Genomic DNA, 24,035 nt, shown 5'->3' on the forward strand with positions numbered 1-24,035 from the left:
TAATGACGTTTAGCACTGTTGGGAGATTTGGAAAGCCAAAGGCAATCAGTCAACAATATAATAATAATTTTATTATAAATATTAATCTTTAATTTACAATCTGTAGATACTAAGTGATTAGAAAAGTTCAGAATTTATGTCAAACGTCACAGCACAGTTGAAAAATATATGGCACATGGAAATCATAAGAGTGTGGTTTACAGAGATAGGTGGGATGGACTGAGAGTAGCTGAGGGGTGCGTTTAAAATCTCATATTCTATAATAGTTATGACTGAAAACACGATATATAATGTATACGGAATGTGTTTAAGTATTATCTATCCAGATATAATGCATATCAAATAACTATATTCTTGCTGTGTAACTACTGTGAAAAAAGTGCCATTTATGTAAACCGTGTGTAGAATGTACATGTAACAAAAAAAACGAAAAGTTATTTTTGTCCTCCAAAGAGTGGAGATGGGACACAATTTAAAAATAATAATAAAAATACATTTACAAAAGCTCCTATCGCAACCAGTATACAACCTGATCATTAAGTGATTTGAACCAATTTTTCTTGCTGGGTATCCCATATTAAGTGTTGGCCAATGTCACTCTGTTCCAGTTCTCTGTGTTCCTGGGGATCATCTTCTTCCTGGAGCTGACAGCTGGAGTATTGGCCTTCGTCTTCAAGGACTGGATAAAGGACCAGCTCAACTTCTTCATCAACAACAACATCCGGGCGTACCGGGATGACATTGACCTACAGAATCTCATAGATTTCACCCAAGAATACGTAAGTGCAGTTATCTTTTCACAACTGTCTTTCTGTGTGATAAGATTAATAATGTACTGGTGCACCCAGTGGTGTATTGGGGGCTATACGCAGGTACAGTGCCTTTGGAAAGTGTTCAGAACCCTTTACTTTTTCCACATTTTGTCACTTTACAGCCTTATTTTAAAATGGATAAAAATAATTATAATTCCCTCATCCATCTACACACTAACCCATAATGACACATTTAGCAAATGTTCACCCAACTTATTGTGGGAAGCTTGTGGAAGGCTACCTGATAGGTTATGACCCAAGTTAAACAATTTAAAGGCAATGCTACCAAATACTAATTGAGTGTATGTAAACTTCTGACCCACTGGGAATGTGATGAAAGAAATAAAAGCTGAAATAAATCATTCTCTCTACTATTATTCTGACATTTCACATTCTTAAAATAAAGTGGTGATCCTAACTGACCTAAGACAGGGAATTTTTACAAGGATTAAATGTCAGGAATTGTGAAACTGAGTTTAAATGTATTTGGCTAAGGTGTATGTAAACTTTCGACTTCAACTGTAAGTTTTCAAACCCTTTACTCAGTACTTTGTTGAAGCATCCTTGGCAGCGATTACAGCCTTGAGTCTTCTTGGGTATGACGCTACAAGCGTGGCACACCTGTATTTGGGGAGTTTCTCCCATTCTTCTCTGCAGATCCTCTCAAGCTCTGTCAGGTTGGATGGGGAATGTCGCTCCACAGCTATTTTCAGGCCTCTCCGGAGATGTTCGATTGGGTTCAAGTCCGGGCTCTGGTTGGGCCACTCAAGGACATTCAGAGACTTGTCCCAGAGCCATTCCTGCATTGTCTTGGCTGTGTGCTTAAGGTTGTTGTCCTGTTGGAAGGTGAACCTTCACCCTAGTCTGAGGTCCTGAGCACTCTGGAACAAGTTCCCGGACATTTCTGGGGGGAATGGCCCTAGCCCTCACCCTTCGATCCAAAAGGTCCCAGACGTGCTCAATGGGATTGAGACCCGGGCTCTTCGCTGGCCATGGCAGAACACATGCCTGTCTTGCAGGAAATCACACACAGAACGAGCAGTATGGCTGTTGGCATTGTCATGCTGGAGGGTCATGTCAGCATGAGCCTGCAGGAAGTGTACCACATGAGGGAGGAGGATGTCTTCCCTGTAACGCACAGCGTTGAGATTGCCTGCAATGACAACAAGCTCAGTCCGATGATACTGTGACACACCGCCCCAGACCATGACGGACCCTCCACCTCCAAATCGATCCTGCTCCAGAATACAGGCCTCGGTGTAACGCTCATTCCTTCGACGATAAACGCAAATCCGACCATCACACCTGGTGAGACAAAACCGCGACTCGACAGTGGAGAGCACTTTTCGACAGCCCTGTCTGGTCCAGCAACGGTGGGTTTGTGCCCATAGGCGACGTTGTTGCCGGTGATGTCTGGTGAGTCTCTCTGTAGCGCTGTCTTAGGCGTCTCACAGTACGGACATTGCAATTTATTGCCCTGGCCACATCTGCAGTCCTCGTGCCTCCTTGCAGCATGCCTAAGGCACGTTCACGCAGATGAGCAGGGAGCCTGGGCATCTTAGTTTTGGTGTTTTTCAGAGTTAGTAGAAAGGCCTCTTTAGTGTCCTAAGTTTTCATAACTGTGACCTTAATTGCCTACCGTCGTAAGCTGTTAGTGTCTTAACGACTGTTCCACAGGTGCATGTTCATTAATTGTTTATGGTTCATTGAACAAGCATTGGAAACGGTGTTTAAACCCTTTACAATGAAGATCTGTGAAGTTATTTGGAATTTTACGAATTACCTTTGAAAGACAGGGTCCTGAAAAAGGGACATTTTCTTTTTTTGCTGAGTTTATATATGGAGACTGTTTAGTGACAAAAATAAGGGGTAAAATACATGTACAAATGTAATATAAGAAAGATCAGGATTTAAAAAAATCTCAGATACAGGACAGACACTTCAGAACAAACTTCCTTTTGATTGGGACTATCTGTTGTTCCATTTAGGGAATCTGTTATTCAATGCGTTTGTGTCACGTGTGCTCCTTCTCCGGCCTCTAGGTCACCAGGCAGCTTGTGATGGTGCACCCCTGTCACCATCATTACGCGCACCTGCGCGTCATCACTCACCTGGACTCCATCACTTCCCTGATTACCTTCCCTATATATGTCACTCCCTTTGGTTCCTTCCCCAAGCGTTATTGTTTCTGTTTCTGTGTCATGTCTGTGCGTTGTCCGTGTTTCTTATTTTGTATTATGTTGTGTTTATTTATTAAAACACTCACTCCCTGAACTTGCTTCCCAACTCTCAGCGCACATCGTTCAAGAATAACCCCTCACCTAAGGTAAGCATCAGGGAGTGTTTTTTTTTTGTGTCAGGTGGAATGATGTCGGGTCCGGGGGCCGCTACAGGCTTCCCTGCCTCCGCCAGCTCGTCAGGCTCTCATGCCTCAGCCGGATTGCCAGGCTCCACTGCCTGAGCCAGCTCGTCAGACTTTTAAGCCTTTGCCGGATCGCCAGGCTCCCCTGCTTCGTCAGGCTCTTGTGCCTCAGCCGGATTGCCAGGCTCCCCTGCCTCAGCTGGTCTGTCAGGTTCCCGCGTCCCAGCCGGCGACAGGTTCCCGCGCATCAGCAGGGATGACCGGTCTGCTCCTGATTCCCGGGATCGTCCCTTGGGTTGGCGTCCTGAGGCTGGAGCTGAACGCGCCGGGGAGGGGGTACCGTCACGTTTGCTCTCTCCGGTGCTCTAGGTCGCCATGCTCCCGCGTCTCAGCCGGACAGACAGGTTTCCCTCGCCTCAGCAGAGGTGACTGGTCCGCTCCTGATCCCCGGGATTGTCATTTTGGTCGGCGTCCTGCGGCTGTAGCCGCGCTACAGGGAGGGGGTACTGTCACGTGTGCTCCCTCTCCGCCCTCTTGTTCACCAGACAGCTCTTAATGGTGCACACCTGTCACCATCATTACGCGCACCTGCACGTGATCACTCAACTGGACTCCATCACTTCCCTGATTACCTTCCCTATATATGTCACTCCTTTTGGTTCCTTCCACAGGTGTTATTGTTTCTGTGTCATGTCTGTGCGTTGTCCGTGTTTCTTATTTTGTATTATGTTGTGTTTATTTATTAAAACACTCACTCCCTGAACTTGCTTCCCGACTCTCACTGCACATCGTTACAGTTTGTATGGGCTAATAGCAGTAAGGCCAAATACAAATGCTAATTAAATACTTTTTTAATATTGTTTTTTGTTACTTCAAGGGGTCTTAAAAATCAAATAGCAAAATTTGTTTGAATTTTAACAATTATTTGATGAAAAAAATGGCTTTATGTCCTTTCAACTTATGATATCTATCAGTAAAAGTTAACTAAGGCAACAAAAGTTTGGTCCGGAGTCTTGGTTGAATCTTTGCGATGCGCAATTCAGACCCCAATAAACCTTCCCAATGAAATGTTCACTGCAAAGTAGGCAGAATGATATCATGATGATTTGTATCAATCGGGAGGGCATTTGTTAAAGCAAAGTGTGGGCAGCGGTGGCTGCTGATTGGCTGTATATCAGTGACGCGAGGTGGTTGGAGTTGTCAACAAAAGAGCATGACAAAAACATGATGCCAAGTTTTTAACTACCGTTAGTTTCTTAGAAAATATATACTGTATGAAGCAATCTGTGCATTTGAACAACAGTATAAATAGACCTATTTCACTTTTGCATGTCAAAAACCGAATGACCACTGCCGCTGTTTTGAACAGATTAGATTATGCTATTTAGAACGAGCAGCCAGCTCACAAACAAACAAGTGCACCAGGGAGAACGCAACAAGCATGCAGATGCAATAAGTGAAAACACAAAGCATGATTCGCTAGCCAGTTAACTTTCATATGAATTTATAAAGACCTGAAATTGGCATGGGTGCTAGCTAGCTAGCTAGCTGATTTTTAAAGGTAGATAACTGGTTAATTTGAAAACATAAAAATATTTCTCAATGTTTCTCAAAATTACTGTAGCTGGCTAATTAAATTGATCATGCTTTGTGATACACCCAGTGCTTTGGGGTAGTTCCCCCTCATAGCAAATAGCTGGCAAAACAATCCAAGCAATGTTCGCACGGCCTATGCGCCCACAGAGGCAAAGCTGCTACTGCTGGCAGTCACCAATCCATGAATTACATATATATATTTTAAAATAAAAATAGTGTAACTTTTTTATCACAAGTTTTTTTATTTTTTGTGGACCAATCACAAGTGGGGCACGGCCACTAATGCCCTAATGGGTGAGCCGCCGCTGACTGTGGGCCTACATTCAAATCAAATTGTATTTGTCACGCACCGAATACAACACTGTGAAAGGCTTACTTACAAACCCTTAACCAACAATGCAGCTCAAGAAATAGAGTTAAAACATTTACTAAATATAATAAAGTCAAAAAGTAATACAAGAAAATTACATAACAATAATGAGGCTTAATACAGGGGGTACAAGTACTGAGTCAATGTGCGGGGGTACAGGTTAGGTGAGGTAATTTGTAAAGTGACTATGCATAGATAATAAACAGCGAGTAGCAGCAGTGTAAAAACAAAGTGGGGGGGCAATGTAAATAGTCCAGGTGGCCATTTGATTAATTGTTCAGCAGTCTGATGGTTTGGGGGTAGAAGCTGTTAAGGAGCCTTTTGATCCTGGACTTGGTGCTCGGGTACCGCTTGCCGTGCGGTAGCAGAGAGAAAAGTTTATGATTTGGGTGACTGGAGTCTTTTGACAATTTTTTGGGCCTTCCTCTGACACTGCCTAGTATATAGGTCCTGGATGTGAGGAAGTTTGCCCCCAGTGATATACTGGGCCGTACACACTACCCTCTGTAGCGCCTTACAGTCAGATGCCGAGCAGTTGCCATACCAGGTGATGATGCAACCGGTCAGGATGCTCTCGATGGTGCAGCTGTAGAACTTTTTGAGGATCTGGGGACCCATGCCAAATCTTTTCAGTCTCCTGCCCTCTTCACAACTGTCTTGGTGTGTTTGGACCATGATAGTTTGTTGATGATGTGGACACCAAGGAACTTGAAACTCTCGACCTGCTCCACTTCAGCCCCGTCGATGTTAATGGAGGCCTGAAGTCCACCAACAGCTCCTTACATTGTCATAGGCCTACAGTACAGAAACACCACTAGCCAAATGGTCTGTTGCCCGTGTTCAGTTGAAAAAAATCTATTTTGTATATTTTTCACTGACATCAAAAATGGTCTCCTGATATGGTTTAAGCATTGTTGTGGACTATTATTTTTTAAAGTGTGATTTTAAGAGTAAAATCTAGAAAAAAAACTACAGTGCCTTCAAAAAGTATTCACACGCCTTAAACTTGTACACATTTTGCTGTGTTACAGCCTGAATTTAAAATGAATTCAATTGAGATTTTGGGTCACTGGCCTACACACAATACCCCTAAATGTCAAAGTGGAATTATGTTTTTATAAATTTGTACAAATTAATAAAAAATGTAAAGCTGAAATGTCTTTAGTCAGTAAGTATTCAATGGCAAACCTAAATAAGTTCAGGAGTAAAAATTTGCTGAACAAGTCACATTCAATTATCTGTAAGGTCCCTCAGTCGAGCAGTGAATTTCAAACACAGATTCAACCACAAAGACCAGGGAGGATTTCCAATGCCTTGCAAAGAGACCACCTAATGGTAGATGGGTAAAAATACAAATAAAAAATACACTGAATATCCCTTTGAACATGGTGAAGTTATTAATTACACTTTGGATGATGTATCAATATACCCAGCCACTACAAGGATACAGGCGTCCTTCCTAACTCAGTGGTCAGAGAGGAAGGAAAACGCTCAGGGATTTCACCATGGGCTGAATGGTGACTTTAAAACAGTTACATAGTTTAATGACTGTGATAGGTGAAAACTGAGGATGCATCAACAACATTGTAGTTACTCCACAATACTAACCTAAATTACAAAGTGAAAAGAAGGAAGCCTGTACAGAATACACATAATACAAAACATGCATCCTGTTTGCAATAAGGTACTTAAGTAAAACTGCAAAAATAATGTGCCTAAGATATTAACTTAATGTCCTGAATACAAAACATTATGTTTGGGGAAAATCCAACACATCACGAGTACCACTCTTCATATTTTCAAGCATGGTGGTGGCTGTATCAAGTTATGGATATGCTTGTCATCGGCAAGGACTAGTGAGTTTTTTAGGTTAAAAAGAAACAGAATAGAGCAAAGCACAGGCAAAATCCTAGAGGAAAACCTGGTTCAGTCTGCTTTCCAACAGACAAAAAAAAAACAGACAAATTCACCTTTCAGCAGGAAAAGAACCAAAACCCAAGGCCATACACTGGAGTTGCTTACCAAGACGACATTGAATGTTCCTGAGGGGCCTAGTTACAGTTTTGACTTAAATCAGCTTGAAAATCTATAGCAAGAGTTGAAAATGGCTGTCTAGCAATGATCAACAACCAAATTGATAGTGCTTGATAAAAAATGATATATATTGTACAATGCAGGTGTGCTAAGCTCTGAGAGACTCACAGCTGTAATCGCTCCCAAAGGTGATTCTAACATGTATTGACTCAGGGGTTGTGAATACTTACGTAAATTAGGCATTTCATTTTAAATCAATTTACACATTTTTCAAAAAACATGTTTTCACTTTGTATGTAGATGGGTGAAAAATAAGTGGAACAAGTCAAGGGGTATGAATACTTTCTGAAGGCACTTTATAGCGTAATTTTTTTTATTAAAAAATTGTTTTTTTTTAAGCATAAACTTTTTCAGACCTTTCCTTCAGGGTGGGCCATTTGGGAAATGTATACCCACTTCTTCAGGCACCACTACACCACTGGGTGCACCTGAAATATTTCCACATGTGACTTTAATGGCCTTGGAATATATAATTCACAAAAAATACAAATGAACATGTTGTGAATCAACTCTCACAGTTTTTAACAGCATGTATGGGTTATTGGTCTAGTTATTTTCAGAAGCTTCTGGCTAGCATTACCTAGCTAGCTAAATAACCAAATGCACATAAAACTGTCTATGTGGATTGACAACTACCTACCTAGGTTAATGGAAAGTAATGTAAGGGCCACAGCCACTGTGATGCTAGTAGCAATTCAATTATGTGTGTTACTGAATGCAATGTTTACCTCTCAGTAATGCTGCGTTTATATGGTACAAGGTTGATTGCAAACCGGATGTCATTGTTTTCAATGAGAGCATGACGGTAAATGCTGTTGAGGCGAAACTTGCCGCCAGAGTTCAAATATTTCAACTTTTGGTGTGTGCCATAGCTTTGTTTCCTACCTGATGTTGATTTGCAAAGTTTGTTTACTGAAATCACCATAGCAACTCATACCGTTGCGCTAGCTTGCTTTTGCCGTCACTCTCTTTCTTGCTTTCTTGTCTGACTGGTATGACAGTTTTTGCGTTCCTTGTCTAAGCTCAGCATAAGACGTTGTTGATGTCTAAAAGGATGTTGTTCTGTCTCTTTGGCCTTTCCAGTGGGAGTGTTGTGGAGCCTTTGGGGCAGACGACTGGAACTTGAACATCTACTTCAACTGCACTGATTCCAACCCAAGTCGCGAGAAGTGCGGAGTCCCCTTTTCATGCTGCACCAAAGACCCCGCAGTACGTGTTCTCTCACTTCACTGAACTATACCCACTATCTTCTGAAGTACAGACAGCTTTTATTGGAGTTGTTCAGTCAGTACTTCAGTTATAAAATACCCCATTCTAATGTCCAGACACCAGCGTATTGCATTAGTGCATACCAATACAATTGAAATAGTAAAGTGGCCTGCGAACACACTTAGCAGAGTCAGTAGGTTAAAGCTCAACACCGTCCTAGTTGTTTCTCTCTGCCTAGTCAGAAGCCATGTTGTAGACTCTAAGTCAAACGCACTGGCTAGATTACAGCATTCAGATCGCAGTGTTTAGACTTCTCAGAGGCTGCCGAACAGAATGTCCTATCTTAGCTCATGTCCTTTTTTAAGGGGCTAACGTCTCACAGTGGCTAACTTTACGTCACCATAAATCATACTCATACAATACAAACAAGGAGGGACACAACTAGCCTGTGCTGCACAGAACTCACTCATACTACAGCCAAACAGCACACAAATAGGCTACATAACCCTAGCTGAACCTTATTTGAAGATGTTTATGATGAAATCTCTTTTTTTTTTGCATGCAACAAGACCAGATGGCATGTTTCTTCAAATGACATTTCCTTGCCTACAAGCACGTGCAAGTCCTTGACATTGACATTATCCATGATATTTGAAAAATAACTAATGGTTTGGCTTACTATACAGGTCAATATATATGCCTATATCAAGCTCATTAACAACCCCAGTTTTAGCAGCCCCTACATCCATTTCTATCTACTGTTTGCAAACTTGTCGCAGGTTTGGTTTTGAGTCAATTAGGCAAATGCTGTGAATATACCGTATAAATATCCTCTCTTTTATATTGTAGGAGGATGTCATTAACACCCAGTGTGGCTACGACATTCGGGCTAAAGCGGTGAGTTGAATCGTTCTTATTGCAGAAAATATGTTATTTCCCAACAGTAACTTATTTGAGATTCCTGGAAATGCTGTGAAGTACTTAATCCAAGAGTCTGCACCTATATTCTAATTTGAAAGTTGCTGTTATTAGTGTTGAGCCGACACAGTGAGGCTGGTGCAATGCCTGAGTAGTATAGGGGAAAACGTTCTTCAGAGACCTGCTGTCTTGCCTCTTGGATTAAAATGAATAATATTACATGGAAAGGGGGGACTTGATCCTAGATCAGCACTCCTACTCCGAGACACTTGATACAAACAGCCCCAGAATCCAACATTATGGCAGTCTGTTCACTTGGAAGCAAGCTCTGGGAGCTTTTTCCACAGCATGGGGATGGGTTGTTTCATCAAAAGGCAGCCCTCAAAATAAAACAGTGGAATTGCGAAATAGGAATCGTAGAAAACTGTTTCCCATTAGCCATTGGCAGGTTGGTTGAGCTAGATGAGGTAATTCTTACTGCACTCCACCCAAGTCTAAGTCACAACACTGGTCTCACAGTCCATCACCACTCTCCCAGCCCCCATTTAACAACAGCTGGTTCCCTCAGTACTATGGGTTGCCTGGAATTACTCATGGTGGAGAAATGTGCTTTTGGCCAAGTACCATGGGAGAGAGAGTAATGTAAGGAAGGGGTGTATTTATTTTCCAAACATTACCCTCAAACTGAAAAGCATAAATTTGGAGACTGTTTTGATAAGATTCAGTTCAGGGAAGGTATTTCAACAAAAGGACACAGGGAACTGCAGGATGTTCATGGAATGGCCAGTTGGTGAGATACAGTAAGCTCCAAGAGTATTGGGACAGTGACAAATGTTTTGTTGTTTTGGCTCTGTACTCCAGCACTTTGGATTTGAAATGATACAAACATTTTTGGTTAAAAGTGCAGATTGTCAGCTTAATTTGATGGTATTTTTATTCATATCGGGGGAACCGTTTAAAAATTGCAGCACGATTTGTACATAGTCCACCCATTTTAGGGGGACCAAAAAGTATTGTGACTAGGGCTGTTATGGTGACCGTAATTACCGCCATACCGGCGGTCATGAGTCATGATGGCAGTCAAATTCCACGTGACCGTTTAGTCATGGTAATTAGCCTTCTTCAAGCTCTGATGCTGTTGATGGTCATTAGTAGCCTACCAAACTGGCTAATTGCCTGGTACTCAGCACTCTATTGTCCCTCTAATCACTCTGACACCAAAGCAAATGTTATCGAATATCTAATCAAACACTTCACGAGAACCCATGAGCTCATGTTGTGCTACATTTTTATAGGCTATGCAATTGCGTGAGAAAACAGAGTGATGGCCTCTATTAAAAAGAGGAGGATCCCATCAGCTTTCTATAAGCTATGCCTACTATATTTATTTCTCAACTTTTCTAATATTAAGCACATTGCTTCTCTTTACAACAGGATGGCATGAAGATTAACAATGGGAATAGCATCCTCCATTCGCTATTTAAGTGCATAGATGACATGTATTTTTTTCTCCTGCCCCTGCTTCGAGACAGGTGCATGATAATGGTCCATTCTAAATAAATAAGAATTCACACATATATTATTTAGTATATGTAAAGACAAGATTAAATCAAGAATAGTCTGATGGTTGACAATATTAGGCTATCCCTTGTGAATGATATATTTGCTGCCGGGAAATTCTAGGCATTTTTTCAAATCATCATTAGGGTCGCATCATACAGCCTTAGAATATATAAAAAATCTAAACATATAGCCCAACGTTTGTATCTGTCACGCCCTGACCATTGAGACCCCTCGGGGTTCTCTGTGGTGTAGTGGGTCGGGGCGTGATTAGGGGGGTTTCTAGGTATTATATTTCTATGTTGGTGTGTGTGTATGGTTCCCAATTGGAGGTAGCTGATAATCGTTACCTCTAATTGGGGATCATACTTAGTGTGTCCTTTTTTCCCACCTGCTATGGGGGATATTGTTTTGTATGAGTGCCTATGTGCGCTACGTATTTCACGATCATTATATCTTTGTTGTTTTGGAAGTTTCACTATCATTAAAATGTGGAACTCTACTCACGCTGCGCCTTGGTCCAATTATTCATACGACGGTCGTGACAGTATCACAACTCAAGTGGCCATATAACTTCTTAAAGTTAAGCACATTAATCTGATTTACAACAGGTGTAGAGCCTAACTGGCATACATATGCAGCGAGTGAGTATCAAGTTTGAGTTTCAATATAATTTTAACCATTTAAAATACACATTTATAATAAAAGCATTACATGCATAATCGCATTTGCAGTCTCGTTTGAGGATGGTGTTTTCCTGTTAATGGAACATTTGCGCGTATAGCCTAATGCCATGGCGCATTGCTGAGCTTATAATGTGAAGAAATAGCCTAATAGTTTAGCAACATTTTAAGTTAAACGTTCTGATCTATTGCGTCATTACTTAAAAAGTTTTTTTGATGCTAGTGTTTGGGATATTAATTAATTTGGGATCTATCGCATCCCACAACTGTCCCAGACTATGCTGGGAATATTTATTTCCTGCACAGAATAGAATAGGTCAACTTTTGTTCTATGGGGGATAGTAGGTTGTGCGTTTGCTGTTCGTTAGGCCTACTTCTCTTGTTGATTGACAAAAGTAAATGTGGACAGTTCTTCCAATATCTTCAATTTGCGCTTCGGAGTTAGATAAGAAGGACAGTTGCGTCCCCGATGTGTCGGTCTTCACTTGTAGCCTGTGAGAAAGACCCGATCAGGTGACAGAGAGTGAGAGGTTCTTCGGAGCGCCCAGCTGGGAGAAGGGAATTATAATTATTATATTCAGCCCAAGGGCACAACAGCTACTGGTCGCAAAAGGCATGGATTTGTTTAGGGGGCATTATAGCCACACAAAAAGTATGCCGCCATGAAATTTGATGCATTATCCAGTGCTTGTCAAATTTTGAAAGACTGATGAAGTGTGTACAGCCTGTGCAAAAAACAAAACAGAGCTCATGCCTTTCAAATCATCATTAGAGTCGCATTATGCAGCCTTAGAATGTTTAAAAAATCTAAACATATAGCCCAATGTTTGTTTCACAACTAAAGTTACATAAATAACTCTAAATTAAGCATATAGGAGTACCTGTTTCTTTATTAACCTCTCAACACAGAATAGCGCACCCCCCCAAATAATTTGGAGAAAATATCCTTTCTATTTTATTCAGCTATCTTCATACTATATAAAATGATCTAAAATAATGCCACGGAATTCAAAGCAAATCATGTCTGCTAAATGAACTAGTGTAGCCCACAGCCATATGGCATAGCCAGATAAGCCAGATAAAATAAGATAAGCCAGATAAGGACAACTCAGAGTATGCTATTCTGTTCTTCTGAAACACACTACATTTTCTTCATATCATGTTTCTTTAGACTGGTATAAAATAAATAATGGATTTATTGTGATGGTGTAGGCTATAGTACATGGATTTCTTAGACTTTTTAAAGTGTAGATGTTCCTAAGGTCTGCATCAGTGGCTTGTAGGCTATGCATGGATGCCAGTAGATGTTAAATGTGTTAATTATCGGTCAATTACCATGAGACCGGCAGTTATTAGCTTGACAATCACCGGCTAACACAATTTCATGACCGTCACAGCCCTAATTGTGCTTAAAGGAGTTTAAAGTAATCAAAAGTTAAATATTTGGTCTCCTATTCCTAGCACGCAATGATTACATCAAGCTTGTGGTCTAAACACTTGTTGGATGATTTTGCTGTTTGTTTTGGTTGTGTTTCAGATCCTTTTGTGCCCAATAGAAATTAATGGTAAATAATGTATTTGGTCATTTTGGAGTCACTTTTATTGTTAATAAGAATATAATATGTTTCTTAACACTTCTACATTCATGTGGATGCTACCATGAGTACAGATAATCCTTAATGAATCGTGAATAATGATGAGTGACAAAGTTACAGACGCATATTTTTTTCATCTTCTCACTCATCCTTATTCACAATTCAAAACAACAAATGTTGTGAAATGTGTCACTGTCTCAATACCTTTGGAGCTCACTGTATATGGCATGCAAGTCAGGGTGAAGTTGCCCCTACACGCTGATCTTTGGTCAGTTTTGCATTTAGGATTGGGGAGGGGAAGCTGATCCTAGATCTATATCTACATGTAGGAGAAACTTCACCCTATAGTGCCCGTGAAAACACTTGAGGTGACTAATAAGGTGGCTAACAAAAGCTGACATTTAACATCTAGGCTACTGAAGCATGATTAACCTGATGTACAATTCACATAATAATATAACAATACTTTAAAGTAGCTATGCCATTTAGCAGACGCTGTTATCCAAAGCGACTTCTAGTATAGTAACTGTTTTTTGTATATGTGGTGGTAGCGTCATGCTCTAACCAACTGAGCTACACTTGATAACAGAGTAAATACCAATTAAATTATGAACTGTAAGATAAAAATGTTAGCATTAAAGGTCATTGTTTTGTTTTGTTTTGTCTCTGCTGTGTTAGGACTCGGAGCAGATGACCTTTATCTACATCAAAGGCTGTGTGCCTCAGTTTGAGAAGTGGCTTCAAGACAACCTGACAGTGGTGGCAGGGATCTTCATAGGAATTGCTTTACTACAGGTTGGGAACAAATGTCTGATACATAATCCCCAAATACACCGGAGTATGAACTCTGGTTTTACCTGTGTCTGCTTTCAGTGCATTTTGGTTTTAAAGCTAAAGCCTGGGATTTGAGAAGCTGTTCAATGGTCATTTAAATTCTTGATATTTTACACATTGATATAGCTCACTGTATATGTATAACTTATAAATGCCTCATGAGTTTAGCACAACTGTCTGTCTTCACCATAATGCAAAATATAAGGGACGGAAATCAATCCAAAGCTGCGTTATGGAGCACTTGACCTATTCAGATCATTTCCAATAGAGCCGACATCTGCCATGTTTACCTTGGATGCGATCTCCACGTGTGCGGTAACATTGGCTTTAAAAGGTACATTGTCGACAACGTTCTATGGGTTGAATCCCCTCCAAGGTTTCATTATTCCATTGTTTACAAACACGAAGAATGTGAACTAACGACATATATGGTTGAAACTATCATGTAGATGTCATGGACTGTCAGACCTTGCATCTAGAGTGCTGTCTATGAATTTGAGAGGGGTTACATTTCCCAACCCCCATCCCTCAGATGTATAATAAAACAAAACAACCCTTTTGTTGTTTTTTCAAATCCCAGAATGTAGCTTTAAGGGGCTGTACTTTCAACATCGTGTTTTCTCTGACTTGTCACGGGAATGGACTGTAACTTGAAATAGACAGTTTTTAAAAAATTTGATAGTGGTGTCAATGATCAATTTCTTAAGATGTCTTGAAACATTGTTTATCTCTGCTTTTTATGTTCATAGCTGACTATGCTTGTGAATTTTACTTGCTACTATTTATTTTTATTTTTATTTTACTAGGCAAGTCAGTTAAGAACAAATTCTTATTTACAATAATGGCCTAGGAACAGTAGGTTAACTGCCTTGTTCAGGGTCAGAACAACAGATTTTTACCTTGTCAGCTCGGGGATTCGATCTAGCAACCTTTCGGTTACTGGTCCAAAGCGCTGACCACTAGGCTACCTGCCGCCCAAAATGATACTAAATGATGACTTAGGCTATTGTCTGAGACTAGAATTTAGACATTAAACAAACTATTGCTGATCATAAAACTGACCATGAAACACTGAAATCTAGATCTATCAACTAGATCTATCACCACAGTAGCCGTTCAAAAGTAGAGATGTCTCACCTAATCTTTGTGCCCTTTTTCAGATTTTTGGGATCTGTTTAGCACAGAATCTAGTGAGCGACATTGAAGTAGTGAGAGAGAGTTGGTAAGAACCCCAATTGATTATTTAAAAACTTATATACTTATCAAAAAAAATTACTTCCATGTTAAAGGAAAACTCCACCCCAAAACTATATTTTGGTATTTGTTTCATTAGTCCATTGATGATATAGTCCCCAAAATGTTTTGCATGTCAGCAATCAAGTTTTCAACATATGTAACTTTAAAAATACAAACATCTGGCCTGTATGATGCATTTTGAATCATATGATGCTGCAGAGTTCTGTATTTTGAAAGTTACATATTTTGGGGTGGAGTTTTCCTTTAAACCCAACAAAAAAGTGTGGTTTCAGTATAGTTATGCCACCTAGTGGTCATAGCCAGTGCTAAGGGATGAAATTCTGTTGACGTTTTGTTGAATCACTCTGCTTAGAGATGAGGTATTGAAAAAACATTTAAATACAACCAGGATTATAAATCCAGGATTTGGTGAGTGCACTTTTAATTTATTTTCACTTTCCTCTCTTTCCCCGTCACACATCAGTTTGTTTACCTGAAACATCTCAAGCAAACAAAAGGTTGTAACGAAGGTAAGCCCCTTTACGCTTGTTCTACAATCGTTCTAGACTCCAGAATCTTTTTAATCTCATCTATTAAAGACCTGGGAACCAATAAAACTATAGTTGATAAATAACAGTGAAAGAAGTCCTCCCTGCTACGATTGTATTCTCTTGATTGAAATATATGTCCTTAAGATTAACTACCATACTTTGACCTGCATCTTTCATCCATACATTTAAATGAAATATTTTAATCCATACATTTAAATGAAATATTGATTTGATTTCGTATCTCCCATGCAGATCTCTTGAGTTTTGCCACCTTCTAAAGGGAGACGATCAGGACACTTGAGAAATGTACAAAATGAAGAGTCTCGCTGCTTCCTTTATGCTCTGTATATAATACTTTTGTAAGAATTTGTTTTTATATGTCTCACTGATGCAGTGTCAAACACTGCCTGGAAGGGTCGTGTACAAAGCCATATGTATACATATGTGTATATAAGGGAGCCATACATATGTATCTATATGGCTCTGGTCATGTACAGTATAGAGCTGAGGTCGTTCTGTAAATGCGCTGCATGCCTATTCATAGGGCATTCGTTCTCCTACCTGTATTCTTTATTGTTATAATGTCTGATGTATTGTACAGTATAAGTCAGATTACCAGTATGGAGTGAATTGGTTGGGTAGCACTTTGCACACTGTGTTATAAAGCCTGCATAGCTGTAGCAGTAACATGTATTGTAATGTCATGCTATACTGTGTGAAGTGTCATAAATTGGTTTAGGGACAGGTCCCTAAACCAATTTGTGACACTTCACACAGTATAGCATGACATTACAATATCATGCAGCAATTTGGGATCTTTAGTAAGTTACATTTAAATTAATGACTGTGTTTTGTGATGTCGTTGGTCATAAAGTGACATGATGAACTATCATTAGGTAATGTGCTTGGTGTCATGTCATGGCAGAATTCATCTATGCTTCATGAAGTTTGAGTCTCGTAATTAAGTGTTTCAGTTTCTAAAGAGGGAACAAGTTTTAAAGAGTATTCGTTTTGCTAATACCACACACATCCTGTCTATTGACTAGCAATAAGAAGACTAGCAAGAACCATGAACTAACTCTATTTCAGCCACAAGTGTTGTATTTCATTGTTGTGTTCAATTTATAACAGTTGCCCCATAAAGGTGAGGTATCAAAACCCAACTAGGTTCTTTACTGAATTTTGATTGACTTTTAGCTGTTATTAGTTTATTTCTCTGTTTTGTCAGAATTTTTTCAACAGAAGAATCCCCTGAGGCAAAAATTTGGCAAATGTCGTCTTAATGGCATAATTTTGTGGTTGTATGGTTGAGACTTCATATTTCCAGATGCAACCGAACGGTCTCTGTTACAGTATAACCAGGCAAAGACATATTTTTTCATGATGACATCAAGAGGTCATGGGAAAGAGTAATATTTTGGTTGTTATTTGGTCAGATTACAACCCAATAGGGTCAGCAGGTAGCTTAGCGGTTAAGAGCGTTTAGGCCAGTAACTGAAAGGTCACTGGTTCGAATCCTGAGCCGACTAAGTGAAAAGTATAACCCTAACTGCTCTTCTAAATTGCTCTGGGTAAGAGTGTCTGCTAAATGAATAAAATGTAAATAAAAAGACAATAACAAAACTTACTTATGAAACCTGACCATGTCATCAAAATGACATTGCAACCAGTTTTGCCTGCTTGGATGAGACTTCTCTGATATTCACCAACCTAATGTTCTTGGCGGGCACACAGCACATCACCAGCTGGTTAGCTTTCTGGAAGCAGACGACATTTGCACTCTCACCAGCAGATTTTAAGAGGGAACTGAGATATTTGTATTACATCTATGTGAGACCACATTGTATTGATTGAAGTAGGGTTGTGGTCAAAACCATTTCAATTTAGAATGACATGACTAACAATTCAAGACTTTACAAGTGCTATTTTGAATTTCAATAAACTTTCTGAATTGAAATGGAGGTGACCACAACCATGTATTGAAGTGACCTCTGATCTCAAATCTAGATCCTCAAAAGACGTGCAAAAGCTACATTAGACGCTGTGGCCCTTATTTCCTAAGGCAATATTTTCATTAGAATAAAACAACAAATTTCTTCATGTGATTGAACTAATAGGTGCAAACAGTCGATTGGTGCACACCAATGGAGGCTGCTGAGGGAAGGATGGATCATAATAATGGCTGGAATGGAGTGAATGGAATGGAGTAAATGGAATGGTATCAAACACATTTGATACCACTCCATTCCAGCCATTATTTTGAGCCGTCCTACCCTCAGCAGCCTCCACTGGTGCACACTCTAAGTAAATCTGGCCCTATTTGGGGTATAGAGTAAGAATATCACATATTTTGTAAAAACTGACTTTTTGATTTTCTTGGGGACTGCATGTAGGTTGTACTTTTCACGGAGCCATCTCACAAAACACAAAAACAAACATTTTCCCTGTGCCATAGGTGTGATCATGATGTTCTGTACTTTCATGTCATATGTGTTTTAAATCATGTAAATAACTGGATAGTGAGAAGTTGTAAATATGTCCAAATAAATGTATGCTGCTTTGTATTAAAGTGGGTCTGATAGGTGATTCATTCATGTATTTGTGTAAAAGGGTAACATGTTTGTTGACACGTTGACCATTAACCACCGGCCAATTCATCATTATTAAAAAAAAAAAAAAAATCTGCCAATGTAAGAAGAGAATGGACATCGGCCTATAAGACTGTCAGCTGGTATGTTAGACTAGTTTAAGAGGCTACCAGATTGATTCAGTTTACGATTGTGCTGCTTTGGAACTGTATTTGATCAAGATCCAACAAATAAGGGCCCTCAGTCTATCCGGAAGGCCAAAGTTAGTTGCTTTAAGGAGCAGTTCTCTCTGTGGGTCTTACCCTGGAAAAGTTCTGGAAAACGGTTAAAGACCTGGAGAATAAACCCTCCTCACACCTGCCCATGTCACTTAAAGTTGATGATGTGGTTGTTACTGACAAGAAGCACATGGCTGAGCTCTCACCACTTCATTAAGTCAGGATTCCTATTTGACTCAGCCATGCCTTCTTGCCCGTCCAACATTTCCTCATCTCCCACCCCTTCTAATGCGACTAGCCCCGATGCGCCTCCCTCTTTTTTCTCTACCCGCTACAAAGTTTCTCCCTGCAGGCGGTCACTGAGTCCAAGGTGCTAAAGGAGCTCCTTAAACTTGACCCCCAAAAAACATTTGGGTCAGATGGTTTAGACCCTTTCTTCTTTAAGGTTGCTTATTATCGCCAAGCCTGTCTCTGACCTTTTAACCTGTCTCTCCTCTCTGGGGAGGTTTCCATTGATTGGAAGGCAGCCACGGGTTTGTCCTTTATTTAAAGGGGGAGATCAAGCTAATCATAAATGTTATAGGCCTATTTCTATTTTGCCCTGTTTATCAAAAGTGTTGGAAAAACTTGTCAATAATCAAGTGACTGGCTTTCTTGAGTATTCTCTTTGCGATGCAATCTGGTACCCGCGCAGGTTTTGGATGTGTCACTGCAACCTTAAAGGTCCTCAATGATGACACCCTTGTCCTTGATTCTAAGCAATGTTGTGCTGCTATTTTTATTGACTTGGCCAAAGCTTTTGATACAGTAGACCATTTCATTCTTGTGGGCCGGCTAAGGAGTATTGGTGTCTCTGAGGGGTCTTTGGCCTGGTTTGCTAACTACCTCTCTTAAAGAGTGCAGTGTATAAAGTCAGAACATCTGCTCTCTCAGCCACTGCCTGTCACCAAGGGTGTACCCCAAGGCTCAATCCTAGGACCCACACGCTTCTCAATTTACATCAACAACATAGTAGGAAGCTCTCATCCATTTCAATGCAGATTATACAGTCTTACTCAGCTGGCCCCTCCCCGGATTTTGTGTTACACGCTCTACAACAAAGCTTTCTTAGTGTCCAACAAGCTTTCTCTGCCCTTAACCTTGTTCTGGACACCTCCAAAACAAAGGTCATGTGGTTTGGTAAGAAGAATGTCCATCCTCCCACAGGTGTTATTACTACCTCTGAGGGTTTAGAGCTTGAAGTAGTCACCTCATACAAGTACTTGGGAGTATGGCTAGATGGTACACTGTCCTTCTCTCAGCACATATCAAAGCTGCAGGCTAAAGTTAAATGTAGACTTGGTTTCCTCTATCGTAATGCCTCTTCTTTCACCCCAGCTGCCAAACTAACCCTTATTCAGATGACCCTAACATGCTAGATTACGGAGACGTAATTTATAGATTGGCAGGTAAGGGTGCTCTTGAGTGGCTAGATGTGCTTTACCATTCTGCCATCAGATTTGCCACCAATGCTCCTTATAGGACACATCACTGTACTCTATACTCCTCTGTAGACTGGTCATCTCTGTATACCCGTCGCAAGACCCACTGGTTGATGCTTATTTACAAAACCCTCTTAGGCCTCACTCCCCCCTATCTGAGATATCTGCTGCAACCCTCATCCTCCACATACAACACCCGTTCTGCCAGTCACATTCTGTTAAAGGTCCCCAAAGCACACACATCCCTGGGTTGCTCGTTTTTTCAGTTCGCTGCAGCTAGAGACTGGAACGAGCTGCAACAAACACTCAAATTGGACAGTTTTATCTCAATCTCTTCATTCAAAGACTCAATCATGGACTCTCTTACTGACAGTTGTGGCTGCTTTGCGTGATGTATTGTTGTCTGTACCTTCTTGCCCTTTGTGCTGTTGTCTGTGCCCAATAATGTTTGTACCCTGTTTTATACTGCTACCATGTTGTGCTGCTGCCATGTTGTGTTGCTACCATGCTGTGTTGTCATGTGTTGCTGCCATGCTATAATATTGTCTTAGGTCTCTCTTTATGTAGTGTTGTGTTGTCTCTCTTGTCGTGATGTGTTTTTTGTCCTATATTTTTATAGATTTATTTTTAATCCCTGCCTGCGTCCCTTTTAATCCTGCCTTTTGGGAAGGCCGTCATTGTAAATAAGAATTTGTTCTTAACTGACTTGCCTATTTAAATAAAGGTTAAATAAAAATTTAAATATATCAATCAAATAAACCATTTGATCTCAGATATCATCATAAGCCTTTTCCTGCTAAATGTCTCTAGCTGCAGGTGAATTAGTGACAGTACACAATCTACATGGGTGAGGTAACCATCCAGTGATAATTGACTCAGCCAGGGCCGATTCCAGGCATAAGTGACATCAGGCACAAGTGACATCGCCGTAACGGGGGTCTCAACTTACTATTGAGAGTAACAATAGGAGAATGCACCAGGTGCAATTTCGAAATGTGGTTGTGCAGAAGCAGTTTTTCTCTTGTTATATCAGTCACTGGCAGTCACTCAATTAGCCATGTCAGCTAACACATTTTAGATTGGTAGTTAATCTAGCCAGCTACCTAAACTTGTAGTAATCATGGCCGAATACCGACCGGGCATGCAGGGCACGTGCCCAGGGGCCCTGACCTCCAGGGGTCCCCCATTGATTTCAAATCAAAATCAAATGTATTTATATAGCCCTTATTACATCAGCTGATATATCAAAGTGCTGTACAGAAACCCAGCCTAAAACCCCAAACAGCAAGCAATGCAGGTGTAGAAGCACGATGGCTAGGAAAAACTCCCTAGAAAGGCCAAAACCTAGGAAGAAACCTAGAGAGGAACCAGGCTATGAGGGGTGGCCAGTCCTCTTCTGGCTGTGCCGGGTGGAGATTATAACAGAACATGGCCAAGATGTTCAAATGTTCATAAATTACCAGTATGGTCAAATAATAATAATCACAGTAGTTGTCGAGGGTGCAACAAGTCAGCACCTCAGGAGTAAATGTCAGTTGGCTTTTCATAGCCGATCATTGAGAGTTGAAAACAGCAGGTCTGGGACAGGTAGCACGTCCGGTGAACAGGTCAGGGTTCCATAGCCGCAGGCAAAACAGTTGAAACTGGAGCAGCAGCACGGCCAAGTGGACTGGGGACAGCAAGGAGTCATCATGCCAGGTAGTCCTGAGGCATGGTCCTAGGGCTCAGTCCTCCGAGAGAGAGAATTAGAGAGAGCATACTTAAATTCACACATTTTGACTGATTCCTCACTCAGATAATATTAGCATGGCATAAGTCATTACAAAATGTGTAGAATGACAGGAAATTTGCTTTAAAACTGCACCCTCTCTTCTTATCTTCCAAATGTTAAAACAGGAGTGGCCTACCCTATACGTGTTTCTTCCAGCCCTGCTCTAGCACACCTGATTATATTAATTAGCTGCTCATCTTCACATTGATTAGCCAAATTGTGTGTTAAAGCAGGGCTGGAAAGAAAAGCCTATCGGGGCTACCCAGTATCTCCAGGAGGATGTTTTTAATTTTGATAATAATACATAATTTGCTGATGATAAAATAACATGTAAAAAAGTATATTAAAATAATTAAATCAAAGCATACTAGTGATGTGCTTAACAGGAGAGTATACATAACACGTTAATGTGCTGTATGGTTTCATTGGGATTACAAAACAAATGCACTAAAACAATGTTCCTCCTTTATTCCTCCTTTGTGAATACAGTACAATTCATCAACAATCACAGATTCTCAGAGGCCTGGGAAGGCCTTTGTTAGAGTGGTTGAGTTCTGGTTTGGGAAATTTTGTTCAATGCGATGCATGACCTGCATGTGAGAAAATACAAACACCATGTCCGGTTATTTTGCTTTAAAGGGATAATTCATCCCTAAAGAAAAAGCACTGTTACCTGGTCTCTTTTCAGATACTTGCCTTTCTAAACAATTCATAAATACAATCCACACAGGCATAGATATTGATTTGCCTCCATGATGAGCTGGACTAACAATGTGCCCATCTCTATGTCTGTAGGACTTAGTATCTGGGGTGGGAATAGAATGAGGGTTTACTCAGACTGATTTACAAACAATAAAATGCATGAATATGTGTTAATGTGATCCACTAACCTGGTGTGCAGGACAGAAGGGAGATGAAGTCCTTATCTCTGTGCTACCTCCTGATAGAGTCATTCTCTAACCACTGACCCAAACAGACCATTCCTTGACTGAAACAACAAACATGCAAATCATCTGTAGGCTTTCTATTTTTAAAAAAAATGGTGAATTGTTTACAAACATTTTTGAAACACAAAACGAAAATGCAAGGATCACTTTGGATTTGTTGCTCAAGGCCTTGCAGTTCAAGTGTGTGAATATGTTGCTGATGGGGAAGACTTCAGGTTTAGGGTAGTTTTTCTTTTAGTGGACAATGATGTTTCCCAGCTCCCCTGTGACATGACGATCACAAAGACGCTGTCCGACAAGGACTGCTCCTCATGTTTAGAGAAAGCTTGCACATCTCCTGCAAGAGCACACTAACATTCAGTCACAGAGGAGACAAACCTTTGACTACTGAACATATAGACACCTAGTCCTTCTCCACCCCTCTCCTCAGCATGTTGTCATCATCAAACTCCACGTTGTTATTGAACACATCAATCTCCTGATCTGGAAACAGGAGTACAAAACTGTACAAAATCTGTACAAAACCTGGAATGGTGACAGGCCGGTGGAGGAACACTGGAGAGTTGTGTGCGTACTCCACCCAGGGAAGATGCTGACTCCAAGTGGCGGGGTTGGCGGACACACAGCACCGTAAGGCAGTCTCCAGATCCTGGTTCACCCGCTCCGTTTGTCTTCAGGCTATCACCCTCAGTCCAACGGTCAAACTGGCTGATGCCCCCAGAAGAGTACAGAACGCCCTCCAGAATCTGGAGGCAAACTGGGGGCCTTGGTCGGAGACGATGTCCAGAGGAAGTCCGTGAAGGCGGAAAACATGCTGAATGACTAGCTGAGCAGTCTCACGGGCAGATGGAAGCTTAAGCAGTGGAATGAAATGTGCCACCTTGGAAAAGCGGTCCACAATGACCAGGATGACAATGTGGCCCACTGAGGATGGAAGCCCCGTGATGAAATCCATAGAGAGATGAGACCAGGGTCTAGAAGGTGTTGGCAGTGGATGAAGCAGCCCCAGAGGCTGCTGACGAGGAGTCTTGTTCCAGACGCTTGTCGGACAGGCAGCCACAAACGGCAGAGTGTCCGCCTCCGCCACGGGCCACCAAAACCTCCTCCTCAGAAACTCTAGCGTTCTCCGCCCTCCCGGATGAGAGGTGAGACGCGACGAGTGAGCCCACTGAAGTACCTTGGACTGTGCCCCAAGAGGAACAAAAGTCTG

At 40.9% G+C, this 24,035-nt stretch overlaps 1 protein-coding gene across 3 annotated transcripts in view; it reads left to right on the forward strand.

Annotated features, from left to right (window-relative positions):
• LOC139578835 (tetraspanin-5-like) overlaps positions 1-18,406 on the forward strand; it is a 29,106-nt gene extending 10,700 nt beyond the window's left edge. The window contains exons 4-11 of one of the 3 annotated variants that reach the window (XR_011675627.1): positions 609-779; positions 8,318-8,443; positions 9,293-9,340; positions 13,878-13,994; positions 14,302-14,367; positions 15,194-15,255; positions 15,754-15,799; positions 16,073-18,406. Coding sequence is in view for 2 of the 3 variants with exons in the window: in XM_071406916.1 (XP_071263017.1) it covers positions 609-779; positions 8,318-8,443; positions 9,293-9,340; positions 13,878-13,994; positions 15,194-15,255; positions 15,754-15,766 (537 nt within the window). In the remaining variant the exon portion in view is untranslated. Of the gene's footprint in view, positions 1-608; positions 780-2,854; positions 3,933-8,317; positions 8,444-9,292; positions 9,341-13,877; positions 13,995-14,301; positions 14,368-15,193; positions 15,256-15,753; positions 15,800-16,072 lie in introns of those variants that run through there. The other 2 variants (XM_071406916.1, XM_071406917.1) reach the window with 2 other exon arrangements.
• Positions 18,407-24,035: the final 5,629 nt, after the last annotated feature.

This window comes from Salvelinus alpinus, chromosome 6, assembly GCF_045679555.1.
Source record: "Salvelinus alpinus chromosome 6, SLU_Salpinus.1, whole genome shotgun sequence".
NCBI classification, from domain to species: Eukaryota; Metazoa; Chordata; class Actinopteri; order Salmoniformes; family Salmonidae; genus Salvelinus; species Salvelinus alpinus.